The following is a 12552-nucleotide window of genomic DNA, read 5'->3' as shown; positions in this document are numbered from 1 at the left end:
TCACTTTGCTATACACCTCAAACTTACACAACGTGCGTGCGTGCCAAGTTGCTTCAGTTGTGTCTGACTGTGACCCTAATGACTGTAGCCGCCATGCTCCTCTTTCTGTGGGATTCTCCAGGCAAGAATACTGGAGTGGGTTGCCATTTCCTTCTCCGGGGGATCTTCCTGATCCAGGGATCGAACCCAGGTCTCCTGTATTGGCAGACGGGTTCTTTACCATCTGAGCCCCAAGGGAAGTCCTCAGATTCCAATCTACATTATCCCAACTCTATGAGCAACACAGCCTCAAAAACTGAAAATGAACTTGACTCTGCTTTCAGACATGTGTGAATGGAATCGCCTGTTTTTGTTGAATGGAGCAGGTATTTTGGTGAGTGTTCCACTAACATGCTTTTTCCTGATTTGTTGTTCACCCTCTGACTCACAGGTGCACTATGAATGGTGGAGGAGGATTCTGAAGTACTTCTGGATGTCAGTGGTTATCTACACAATGCTGGTGCTTATCTTTATATACACATATCAGTTTGAAAACTTCCCAGGCTTGTGGCAAAACATGACTGGACTGAAAAAAGAAAAGTAAGTAACTGTGCTGGAGAGCAGGGTGGAAAGTGACCCACCGGGTGAAGTCGCCAGGGCGTGTTGTTCCAAACACCTTGCCAGGAAGGACGTTTTAGTAAAACCTGACGTCATCACTGGCTGTGAGTTCCTCCAGAACAGAACTCATTGGTCTTGGTTTTTTGGGCTTCTCATAACCTAGGCCTGAGCTTTTGACACATAATAGGTACTCAGTAAGAATTGACTGGACAGTAAATTCTCAGCCCCTTGTTAATGAAATGGCTTTTTCTAGTGTTTCATATGAAGCTCACCTGCCTGGCTCCTCACAGTCATGTGGTCTCCCTTCCTAACCAGAGGCTTGTAACACAGAGCATCAGCCTCCCTCCCTGATGGAGCCGGTGCTGAGATTCTAAGGAGTTGTTGTTCAGTTGCTCAGTTGTGTCTGACTCTTTGCAACCCACCTGGACTGCAGCACGCCAGGCTTCCCTGTCCTTCACCATCTCCCAGAGTTTCCTCAAACTCATGCCCATTGAATCGGTGATGCCATCCAACCATCTCATCCTCTCTCATCCCCTTCTCTTCCGGCTCTCAATCTTTCCCAGCCTCAAGGTCTTTTTCAGTGAGTTGGGGCTTCCCATCAGGTGGCCAGAGACTTGAAGCTTCAGCTTCAGCATCAGTCCTTTCCATGAATATTCAGGGATGATTTCCTTTAGTATTGACTGGTTTATCCCCTTGCTGTCCAAGGGACTCTCAAGGAGTGGTTGGCATGGAAACTAGCAGTGATGAGCTCTTTCTCATGCATGAAATAGACAGGACTCTAGCCTTTTCTACTCTGCTCCTCTAAACTTCCTAAATTCCTTTGGAAATCGAACCAGGACTGGGCATAGAGCCAAGTGTCCAGAGGAGGAAACATAGAGCTGAGCACCTTGCCTGAGCCAGACACTCTTGTGCACCTGAATATCACCTGGAAGCCAGAGGGAGTCTGAGTCCAGTGGAGTTTACATTCTAGGACAGAAGACAAACCAAAAAAACTACTTTATGTGAAATAAATTACAAACTGACACATCTGTGAAGGAAACAAAAACAAGCCAAGGTAGTGAACAATGGGGACACAGTAGTTAGAGATGGAGCAGGCAGGCCTCTCTGAGGAGGTGTCATTTTTAATTTTTTGGCTGCACCACTTGGCATGTGGATTCTTAGTTCCCTGACCCGCACGGATTTCCCATGCCCTCAGCAGTAAAAGTGCCGAGTCTTAACCACTGGACCACCAGGGAAGTCCCAGGAGATGTCATTTAAACTCTTGAAGAATAAGAAGGAGCTTGTCTTTAGAAAACTGGGTTGGGAGCTGAGAGGTGGAAGGAGATTCAGGAAAAGAGAACAGCAAATGCAAAGGGCCTGTGGCAGGACAGGGTTTGGTGAGTGTGCTGAACAGCAGGAAGGCTCACCTGCAGGGAGGGTGGAGGTCAGCCAGGCGCCTGGAGGTGCAGGGATCCTAGGTGATGATGGTTTGTGTCTCCTTCTCGGTGAAACATCAGGTCTTTAAAGCACCCTTGACTGGCAGAGAAAGCAGTGATGTGTGGGGGCAAGAATAGACACAGCCAAGTGGTCAGCCAGCAGTGGTGGGGGGGGAGGTCCTGTGATCGAGGATGGCGGCCTCACCTAGAGTAGGAGGCACTAGAGAGGAAACAAGAGCACAGATTCAGGAGATGAGGGTGAAGGGATGTGGATGAGACAGGAAAGTGTGTTGGGGGAGGGGATGTCCTGAATTAGGCATTTTGCACGAGGTGGACGGTTGTGCCAGGGAAGACCCGGGTGGGGAGGGGGCGAGAACAGCTTAGCTGCTTCAGGAACATGGGGAAATGGAGACTTCTGTCTTGAAAATGTTCAGTATGAAATCACCGAGAAATAGTCGAATTCCGGTGGACATTTGGGTGCAAGAGCCCACCGGGGAAACCGCCCTGTTTCACAGGCTGGAGGACCTTGGCCTGAAGCAGTTCACGGTGGCCGAGCTGTTCACGCGCATCTTCATCCCTACCTCCTTCCTCCTGGTCTGCATTCTGCACCTGCACTACTTCCACGACCGATTCCTGGAGCTCACCGACCTGAAGTCCATCCCCAGCAAGGAGGACAGCGCTGTCTATAGGTGAGTGCATGCAAGCTCAGCCAGACCCTCCCGTCCTCTCACTGAGAATCTCAACCTGTACTTGCCATGACAGTCAGCCTCTGAGTGGGAAAAAATGTGGAGTATTTGATCACACTTTATGAAACAGTAGGTAGTGCTTTGGGTTTCCTACGTGGTGCTTGTGGTAGAGACAGAAGTCTGATCCCTGGGTCAGGAAGATTCCCTGGAGTACGAAATGGGACCCCACTACAGTATCCTTGCCTGGAGAATCCCATGGACAGAGGAGCCTGGTGGGCTACAGTCCATGGGGTCGCAAAGAGTTGGACATGACTGATCAACTTAGCATGCACGCAGGTAGTGATTTATTACATTTCATGGGTGATCTTGACAGGCATGTGAGTTGGTCCAGAAGACCTGTGCAGACTGAGGTTCCTTTGCAGTGGCAATATGTCTTTTGTATCTGGGGTGGTGGGGTGTTTTTAGAACGTTTACAGAATCTGGCTAAATTCAGAGGGTGCGTTTTCTGTTGCACTGACAGGTAGTAAGGAAGTCTCTATGAGTGAAAGCGTAGTACAGAATTCTCCCGTTTTGGGAAGGAAGGACCTCAGCTGGAAGGTTCTGCCATCTGTGAGTAACCAGAGTAACATTTAAGGAAAGAGTGAGGGCAGTGTTTTCTGCCAGCAGTTCACTGTTGCTGTCTTCCATCAATAAATACTAATACAAAATGTTTCCAAGTAGCTGATGGGATCTGTCTCACCCTGGCCATGTGTGTGGAGCCACAGTCGGTCAGCACACATCCATAGGCCTGCTCCATCTCAGGAACATTACAGGCATTTGCCTAATGAGCCTTGATACAGATTTTCCTCTCTGCTTCACATAATAGGCTGTGATTCAGCTTCTGGAAAACCCTTGTTGCGTAGATGAGGGAGCAAAGTGCTGCCTTCAGAGGAACACAGACACCATAGGTGAAAATTCCTGATCCCCTTCTCAAGGGAAACAGTGAGTCCATGGAAAGAAGATGAAGCAGTAATTCATCAGGCACAGCTCATGAAACGTCAGACTGTGAACATTCTGCTGTGCTAGGGGGTGGTTGTTCTTCAGTTGCCCAGTCATGTCCGACTGTTTGCGCCCCCATGGACTGCAGCATACCAGGCTTCCTTCCTTCACTTTCTCCCAGAGTTTGCTCAACTCAGATGCATTGAAATGATACCATCCGATCATCTCATCCTCTGTCACCCCCTTCTCCTCCTACCCTCAATCTTTCCCAGCATCAGGGTCTTTACCAATGAGTCAGCTCTTCACATCAGGTGGCCAAAGTCTTGGAGCTTCAGCAGTCCTTCCAATGAATATTCAAGGTTGATTTCCCTTAAGATTGACTGGTGGAATTATGGAAAACTGAATGTGTTGAACAGGGTTTCCTTAAGTACATGAACGTGATTTAATTATGTGGCTTCTGAGAAAGGATAGCAGCCTCCTATCAAGAGGCGTCCTTCTGTTTTCCTCTACTGTCCAGCCAGCCCGTAACCCCCTCACCTGTCTGGACAGGACGGAGGCCCTGTGGTCTGGTCAGTCTGAGGCCATGGCTGGCCCTCCTCTGGGCAAGGCTCAGCCCCTAGCACCCCCTGAACTGTTACTTTTCCAAGAGAACGGAAACGGCGAGGCAAGAATGAGTAATGTCAGCAGTATGCATGGTTTCGGGTCATGGGATTTCATTTTTTGGTTCTGTGAAAAGAAGAGTTCAAAGGACTCATCCAAGTTTGGTATTTAGGGATTTCATGCAGGAGTTTCATATAAAAGTCCCCAGATTTCTACCTGGAGCATGGGGCATGTATCCCATCTTTTTCACAACTCTTTTCCATTGTAATGTTTTCCTTACTAGTGATTTTTAGTCCCTAGGACCCTAGTAAGTCAAAATGATGAAGAAAGAGGTCTTTTCAGAATTGGATTGACTGTCATGCCTTGCCTTCTCTGTTCTTTCCCCCTTAGTAGATGCTACACCAAAAAAAAAAAAATCCCAAATTGGGAATGATCAGTGCATTTTATTCCTTATATTGATTCTGGTCCTGTTGTTTCTATGAACAGCCAGCTATCCTTTGCCTGTTTTTTCTGTTGTTTGTGTGGTTTGTATCTGCCCTGTAGGCAAGTTTCATTTGTGTCTGAAGCAGAATTCATCATGTTGAGCCTTCTAGAATTTATAGTTAGCATTATGAAAAATTTTATGACAAATCTTATGAGAAATTATTATTATTTCTAGGTAGACATTGTCAGGAATATCATTTCCCTTATATATTGATAAAATAGATACTATAACATAATTACAACATAATTATTATGTAATAAACACTTAATAGCAAGATACTGAATGTCCATTCCTTATTTAAATATCTGTGACTGCCACATGTCAGTAATTTGTTTTTTTTAATATAAATTTATTTATTTTAATTGGAGGCTAATTACTTTACAGTATTGTATTGGTTTTGCCATACATCAACATGAATCCGCCACGGGTATAAACGTGTTCCCCATCCTGAACCCCCCTCCCACCTCCCTCCCCGTACCATCCCTCTGGGTCATCCCAGTGCACCAGCCAAGCATCCTGTATCACGCATCGAACCTGGACTGGCAATCCTTTCCACATACGATATTATACATGTTTCAATGCCATTCTCCCGTATCATCCCACCCTCTCCCTCTCCCACAGAGTCCAAAAGACTGTTCTATACATCTGTATCTCTTTTGTTATCTTGCATGCAGGGTTATCGTTCTTTCTAAATTCCATATATATGCATTAGTATACTATATTGGTGTTTTTCTTTCTGGCTTACTTCACTCTGTATAATAGGCTCCAATTTCATCCACCTCATTAGAACTGATTCAAATGTATTCTTTTTAATGGCTGAGTAATACTCCATTGTGTATATGTACCACAGCTTTCTTATCCATTCATCTGCTGATGGACATCTAGGTTGCTTCCATGTCCTGGCTATTATAAACAGTGCTGCGATGAACATTGGGGTACACATGTCTCTTTCAGTTCTGGTTTCCTCGGTGTATATGACCAGCAGTGGGATTGCTGGGTTGTAATAATTTGTTTTAGAATGTACTATGACACGTACAGAAATAGAATGACTTTTTAAAATTTTAACTTTAGAAAAACCTCAGAAAACAGTATCTTGAATACAGATACTCAAAGGATTTCATGTTTTTTAATTCTGGAGAAGGACCAAGAATTAATATTTTACGTGGTATTTTATTTGATAAGTGCACTCTGGACATTTAAACCTTTACAGGTCTCTGACCAGATGTGTGATTCTTTGGAGGAGGGAGGGAGGAAGAGGCTGTTGCTGTCAAGTGTTTCAAACCTGACTCTTGTCTGACTTCACGGTGCTGCCGAGCCTCGCTGTCTGGACACTGCGGTGCATGAAAGGTGTTGTTGACACACCTGGTGATGCAGAGCTTGCAGGACACAGTCAGCTCCTTCTCTCTGGCTAACACTCTCCTCTTTCTCTCTCCGACTGTCTCCCCGCTGCCGCCTTGTGCTTCCTGCGTAGCCATGCCAAGGTCAATGGGCGTGTGTATCTGATAATAAATAGGTGGGTACTTCAACGTTTTCTCTCTTGGCTCCTATTTTAAATGGTCTCTGGGGGTGTTAAGCACTTTATTAGCTTGTAAATGAAACTGACATCATCAGACAGTGGACATGGCCTCCAGGTACGCTATGGATGTCTTTTGCAAACCCAACCATTCGGTGTTTGGACTGAATGGTGCTGCTGAGTGGACTGAGAGGTGGCCGAGGGTCTTCAGCTGGCACTCGGCATTGGTCACCCTTTGGTAGAATTAGTCCTGGGCTTGCCTGCAAGCCCATGTCCCTCCTGAACACGTAATCAAGAGCTCAGCTCAAGAACCAGCTGCTCCACAAACCACCCATCTCTGCCGAGTCCCTGCTGAGCGTACCGGCCCTTCCTCTGAGTTCCTGGAGCACTTTCTCTTTGCTGCCGCCTCCTGACACTGGCCTTCAGCCCCATCTGCCTGCCTGTCTTATCTCCCCTGCCCACCACCTCCGCCCCTCAGGCCCTGGGTCCCTTGTACAATCCACCGCAGGGCCAACATCTCACCTACTGTGGGAGTTTAACCACTAGTGGGTATTCCTGAATGAATATCAACAACAATCTATGGTTAAGAGAAAATTAAAATACCAATTTCTTCAAGTATATATCTACTTAAAAGAGCATCATATAGAAGGATGGTATTTTTCATGACAGATTTCACAATATATTTGCCTTCTGCCAAAAAAAAAAAAAAAAAAAGCCAAGTTGGGGAGCGTGCCTTAGATGCTCATCACCCAGGTGGGGAGATAACACATGCTCATAACCACAGGTAACAAAGGGTGAGCTCTGACACCTGCTGTGTGTGGAGTTATCCTTAAGTGCCCAAAAGAGAAGAGTCTTCAGGTCTAATTCACCAAAGCTCTTCTTACTTTATTGAGAGAATTAAAATATCCACTCCCATAACTTCACATCTTAAGTAATCAAGTCAGTAATTCAGGTAGTAGAAGCATGTATTTTGCAATAAATCCACTTAACAAAATAACTCTTGGAAAGATTTGTAGGTTTTCTACTCCACTGTCTTTCCTCTTAAGAGGAATGCTGAGGCTGATAACCAAGTAGCAGACCTGAGGAGGCAGAACGTCTAGAAAGAGGTGTAAAAACTTCGTGCATCTCTGTGGAGATCTCTATGGAAGAGGAATGAGGTCGGGTGGGCCCCCTTTGGGGCTGGTTTTGGAGGCAACCTGAGAGAGAAATGCCAACCTCAAGTTTTTAGCTGCCAGCTAGAGAAGTAAGCTCCAGACTTGAAGCATAAATCTTGAGCAGCCATATCAGTCTTATCCCTCCTAACATAAAGAACCACACTATATCTGTCTCTCTCTCCCTCTGTGTTTCTGATAAAGTCTTGACCATGTGCTTTAAGAGGAGGTGGCTGGGGTGCCCAAGGGGCAGAAGTGGTTTGTTGGGCTGTGACAACTGATACACTCAGCCCTCCATATCTGTGGTTTCTGCATCCATGGATTCAACCAAAAACATTTTTTTATAAAAATCCAGAAAGTTCCCCAAAGCAAACTTGAATTTGCTGTGTGCGAGTTACTATTTCCATGGCATTCAAATAGTATTAGGTATTACAAGCCATCTAGAGATCATTTAAAATATACAGGAGGGTGTGCACAGGTTACAAGCAAATACTATAGCATCTTATACAAGGGACTTGAGCATCCGTGGGTATTGGTGTCCGTAGGGGTCCTAGAACCAATGTGCCAAGGATGCTGATGGTAGAGTTGGCTCGCTGCATTCCTCTTGAGGAAAAACATATGCCCATCAACCCTGAACTGACTCAGGAGTTCTCAGACCTAGATGCAGTCATCTAAAATGATTAAAAACTTGAAGCATTCCACCATTAGCTCAGTCTTCTTTCCAGTGAATTTTCATTTTTGTCTGAATGCCCACATTTTAAGAAAAGTCAGAGCTGTGCCCCAGGGAGCACTCGCCCTAACAAACCCTCTCTTCCTGCACAGTGTGCTTCGGAAAGGCTGCATGTGAAGTGTGTCCAGTTTTGAAGGGACTTCTCTTGATTAGAATGATACGGTGAACCTTCTTGAGTAAATAAGCTTTCTTTCTCCCCAAATTTATTTTTGTATGCTCAGTGCTGTTTAATAAGGAGAATACTGTGTTTGTAAATGGGAGTTCCAATGAAAGAGGGGACATACCTATAACCAACTTCTGAGTCAATCACAATTTAGACTTGACCTTATAAGATGTGAGGTAGGGCTGTGTTAAGGACAGTGGCTGACTGATAAAATTCTGATGGTGTGAAAAATTGCAGGAAGTTCCAACTGAATTTGTAAACAGACTGATTTGGAATATTTTAACAGGAGCAATGTTAGTTCTCCTACATATACACAAACCAGGGCCATTACACCTGTTCCTGTGTACATGTGTAACTGAATCCCATTGTTATAATTAACACATAGTAGATCAGCACATAGTAGATATTTCCATAAAATTTTTAAAAAATAAAAGACAGAGTAAGGAGCTTTGCCTCTTCCCCTTGTTAGTAAGATGTCTAGTTTAGGCTTGAATCTAAATCTTTTTGATTCCAAAGAGCATGCTTTTAACATTGTTCCGGATTGTCCCAGAAAAATGCTATGAGAAAAACGAAAGCACGATGAAAGGATTCATATAGTTTCTTTTAAAGTAGAAACTCCAACCATGCATTGAAAATACTTTCATCCAGAGGCATTTTACGTACACAGATTTTCTCAGATGAATTATCTAGCTTAAGAAAATGAGCAAGTACATACAAGTAGAAAATAATGTTGTGGAAATCTGGCTATAATGTGGATTATCAAAGCCAAACAGAAAGGTGAATTTTTTTTCAATCATATGATTTAATTAATTAATTTATATTTTGAAGTATAGTTGTGTTACAGTGTTGTGTTACTTTCTGCTGTGCAACAACGTGAGTCAGCTGTATATACGCATATATCCAAAAGAGAAGGAAAAAAAAATAAGCAAGTACATGTCAGCACACTTTCTCAGAACATTCTTTGTTCACTAAATTAGCAATTCGTTTCTGACATTCTGTGATCTACCTGCTTGACATCGCTAAAAGGAATTGTTTTTGAAGGAGGACCTCTCTGAAAGTCCAAGGGCAATGCATAATCTTGACCACAGTTCTCCAATATCACAAGTGTTTTAAATGCAAAACCAACAAGTTGCATATGAGCTTAGATTTTTATCTAGCCGAACTTCTTCATTTTGTTAAAAAAAAAGTAAAATTCCAGAGACATGAAATTGTCTCAGAGTCAATTACAGATATCACAGATATAATATTACAGATAAAACTCACAGTATTACAGATATGATAACATCATTAAGTGTCTGTCTTGTGACAGTCAGGCTGAAATGAATAAATTATTGCAAATGAGAAGGACTACCTAATGTCTACTTTATTGCCCACAAACATTCCTTCAAACATTCATTTGAATATGAATAAAAAGATATACTCTTTAAAAACTGAGGAGCAAGATCATACTCATTACTATTCGCTGTGAACTAAGCTGGACCCTAAAGAGCTGCTGAGCTCCCTAAGGCTGCAGCCCCCTCAGCCAGGCTCCCGCACTCTCCTCAGGAGATCTGGTCCCGAAGCTCACCTGGTGCCCGAGGATGAGGTTGTGATACAGGCTTCTTACCCTCAGAAGCATTTGCATCCACCGCATACGCTTCAAATGGCCACAGGATGAGATTGGTCCATGCAAAAGTTGACTGACATTACACGTTATTTAAGAATTAAAAAAAAAAAAATCCCTCCTTAAACTGTGAGTGACTTGATTCCTGGGGGATGGTTTGCTGTGTTTCTAAGAAAGCATGACCTGACTTGCCTCAGCAGTCTCTGCGTCCTGCCCTTCACCACTGCAGCACCGTCCATTCTCAGATCAGCTGCCCAGCTCAGGGCTCCCAGTCAAAGCACGCTGTGGCCGCCATCCTGGAATGCACATGGCGTTAGGGCCCCTGCACCCGGCATACAGGAATGCGATCGTAGATGACTATAGCATGATGTGTGATCTCTGACTCTCCTTATAACTCTTCTGTTCTCATCTCCTTTTTTTTCCCTTTCTATTTTCATTACTTTGAGCAGCATCAAGAAAAAATTACCAATCCACCACAATGAGTAAGTCCCCCTGTGAAGCCATGAAATGCTTGCTCTACACGATGCCATTTCATGCTTCTCCATCCTAAACTCTGACCATTTTCTCCTGCGGGAAAAAATGTCAAGTTTAGGTGTTGATAGTTCTCATGACTGACTCATCACTAGAACCTGAATTGGAAGAGCTCACCAAACCTGAGTTTACAGTTGATTTTTTAGAAAGAGCTTTAAAAAATAAAAAGCAACCGGATGCTAACAAGCCCACATGCCAGGCTGTGTAGTGACTTCCATTTTGTTCATCTTCCTCCACATGCCCCTCACTCTCAGCTCCCAATGCCCTTCCCTCCCTGATTTGTCTGCTCTCTGCCGACAGGCTGGCCCACCCTGAGGGAAGCCTTCCAGACCTTGCCATGATGAAGCTGACTGCCAGCCTGGAGGTGGCAGAGGTCAAGCAGCTGGCTGGGCCTGGGGAGGAGATGCCAGGGGGATGCCCTGCAAAAGCCAAGAAGGGTGAGCCTGGCAGGGACAGCGAGGACGAGGATGAGGATGAGGACGAGGAGGATGAAGAGGAGGAGGAGACGTCAGGTAAGCCGCCCGTCCAGGAGCTGCTCGGATGCTGGCTCACAGGTGGAGGAAACCAACCACTGACTTGCTCCAAGTGAATCAAACATATACTCATTATATAAGTATATAATAAAATCTATACTCAATATATGCTCAAGTATATACTTGACCCTGGCAGTGAGCTAGAAACTGGGCGAACAAGCCGTACACACCAGGCCTCCACTCATAGCTGCACACATGCCCTGCCTTGCAGATCAGAGGGACAAGGGACCCATCAGTACAGGCCAGACCTCCACTCACAGTCGCACGCCCTGCCTTGCAGATCTGAGGAACAAGTGGCACTTGGTGATCGACCGCCTCACGGTGCTGCTGCTGCGATTCCTGGAGGGCTTCCACCAGCTTCAGACATTCCTGTGGTGGATCCTGGAGCTGCACATCGTCAAGATTGTGTCCTCCTACATCATCTGGGTGTCCGTGAAGGAGGCAAGTGATGCTGTTCCGTCTTTAGGCCAGACCCAGCCAGGCATCTGCTCCAGCTGGAGCCTCGGGCCGCTTAGACTTAAGGTCCCCACGCTGAGCACGGGTGGGTCAGAGATGGACGCTGACTCACGGATGTGGCTGTGCGCCATGTGCCCACCCAGCGTGGATATGTCTGAATTCTGCACAGCTGGAGGGCACCGCTCAGGCGTTTTCTCTCCCAGGAGAGGTTCCTGAAGTTCCAGGTTGGGCCGAGGACCCCCTGGGTGTCCCAGAAGCCTGTTCACCTCTGTAGTTTCAACTGCAACATTACTTAACATCACCTGGTTGTACACCTGTCTGCTTACTAGCTGTATATCTTAACACCCACAACCATTTCTCGTACATATGAGGACCCCAGCCAGCCTTTGCTCAGCTCAGAGGAACTGAATCAGTCAAGTTGCCTAAAAACATCTAGGTTTTTAGATATTGTGCCATGTGACATATTCTTGTTCCCATTTCCAATTTTGTGTTCTCAGGTGTCTCTGTTCAACTACGTGTTTCTGATTTCCTGGGCTTTTGCTCTGCCGTATGCTAAGCTCCGCCGTCTGGCCTCCAGTGTCTGCACCGTCTGGACATGTGTGATCATTGTCTGTAAGATGCTGTACCAGCTGCAGACCATCAAGCCTGAGAACTTCTCTGTGAACTGTTCGTTGGTGAGCCTCGGAGACTGAGGGTCTCCTTGCCTGGCCTTCAGGGAAGGGAGGCACACCTTGGGGGACCCAAGTCCCCCAGCCCTCGCCGTCAGGCCTTCATTGGCTCAGTGAGTCGGAGGTGTCCTGGCCCCATCTCTCCTGATGCTGATTCCCCCTGAAGTGGGTCCTCCCTCCCCACCCCTGTGTCCCTTTGCTCGAACTCAAGGGAGGCTAGTCTGAACTCTCCTGACTGCGGGGCCATCTCTTAATCCTTTCTCTTTTCTTTTCAGCCAAATGAAAACCAGACGAACATCCCCCTGCACCAGCTGAACAAGTCTCTGCTCTACAGCGCACCCATTGACCCCACAGAATGGGTGGGCCTCAGGAAGTCGTCTCCTCTACTTGTCTACCTGAGGGTAAGACTTCCTCATCCTTAGCACTGCCTCTGCCAAGTTCATG

General features: G+C 45.8%; 1 protein-coding gene across 3 annotated transcripts in view; it reads left to right on the top strand.

Moving 5' to 3' along the window:
- Positions 1 to 12552, top strand: part of PIEZO2 (piezo type mechanosensitive ion channel component 2) — a 255348-nt gene that overhangs the window by 188283 nt on the left and 54513 nt on the right. For 2 of the 3 annotated variants that reach the window (XM_068993741.1, XM_068993740.1), the window contains exons 16-23: positions 431 to 579; positions 2528 to 2701; positions 6232 to 6273; positions 10370 to 10402; positions 10752 to 10963; positions 11265 to 11425; positions 11938 to 12114; positions 12384 to 12509. In XM_068993741.1, coding sequence (XP_068849842.1) covers positions 431 to 579; positions 2528 to 2701; positions 6232 to 6273; positions 10370 to 10402; positions 10752 to 10963; positions 11265 to 11425; positions 11938 to 12114; positions 12384 to 12509 — 1074 coding nt within the window. The remainder of the gene's footprint in view (positions 1 to 430; positions 580 to 2527; positions 2702 to 6231; positions 6274 to 10369; positions 10403 to 10751; positions 10964 to 11264; positions 11426 to 11937; positions 12115 to 12383; positions 12510 to 12552) is intronic. The other variant, XM_068993743.1, reaches the window with a different exon arrangement.

The sequence above is a fragment of the Capricornis sumatraensis genome, chromosome 21 (genome assembly GCF_032405125.1).
Source record: "Capricornis sumatraensis isolate serow.1 chromosome 21, serow.2, whole genome shotgun sequence".
In the NCBI taxonomy this organism is placed as follows: domain Eukaryota; kingdom Metazoa; phylum Chordata; class Mammalia; order Artiodactyla; family Bovidae; genus Capricornis; species Capricornis sumatraensis.
Note: the sequence above shows the minus strand (reverse complement) of the source record. Positions and strands in the feature narration are given on the sequence as shown.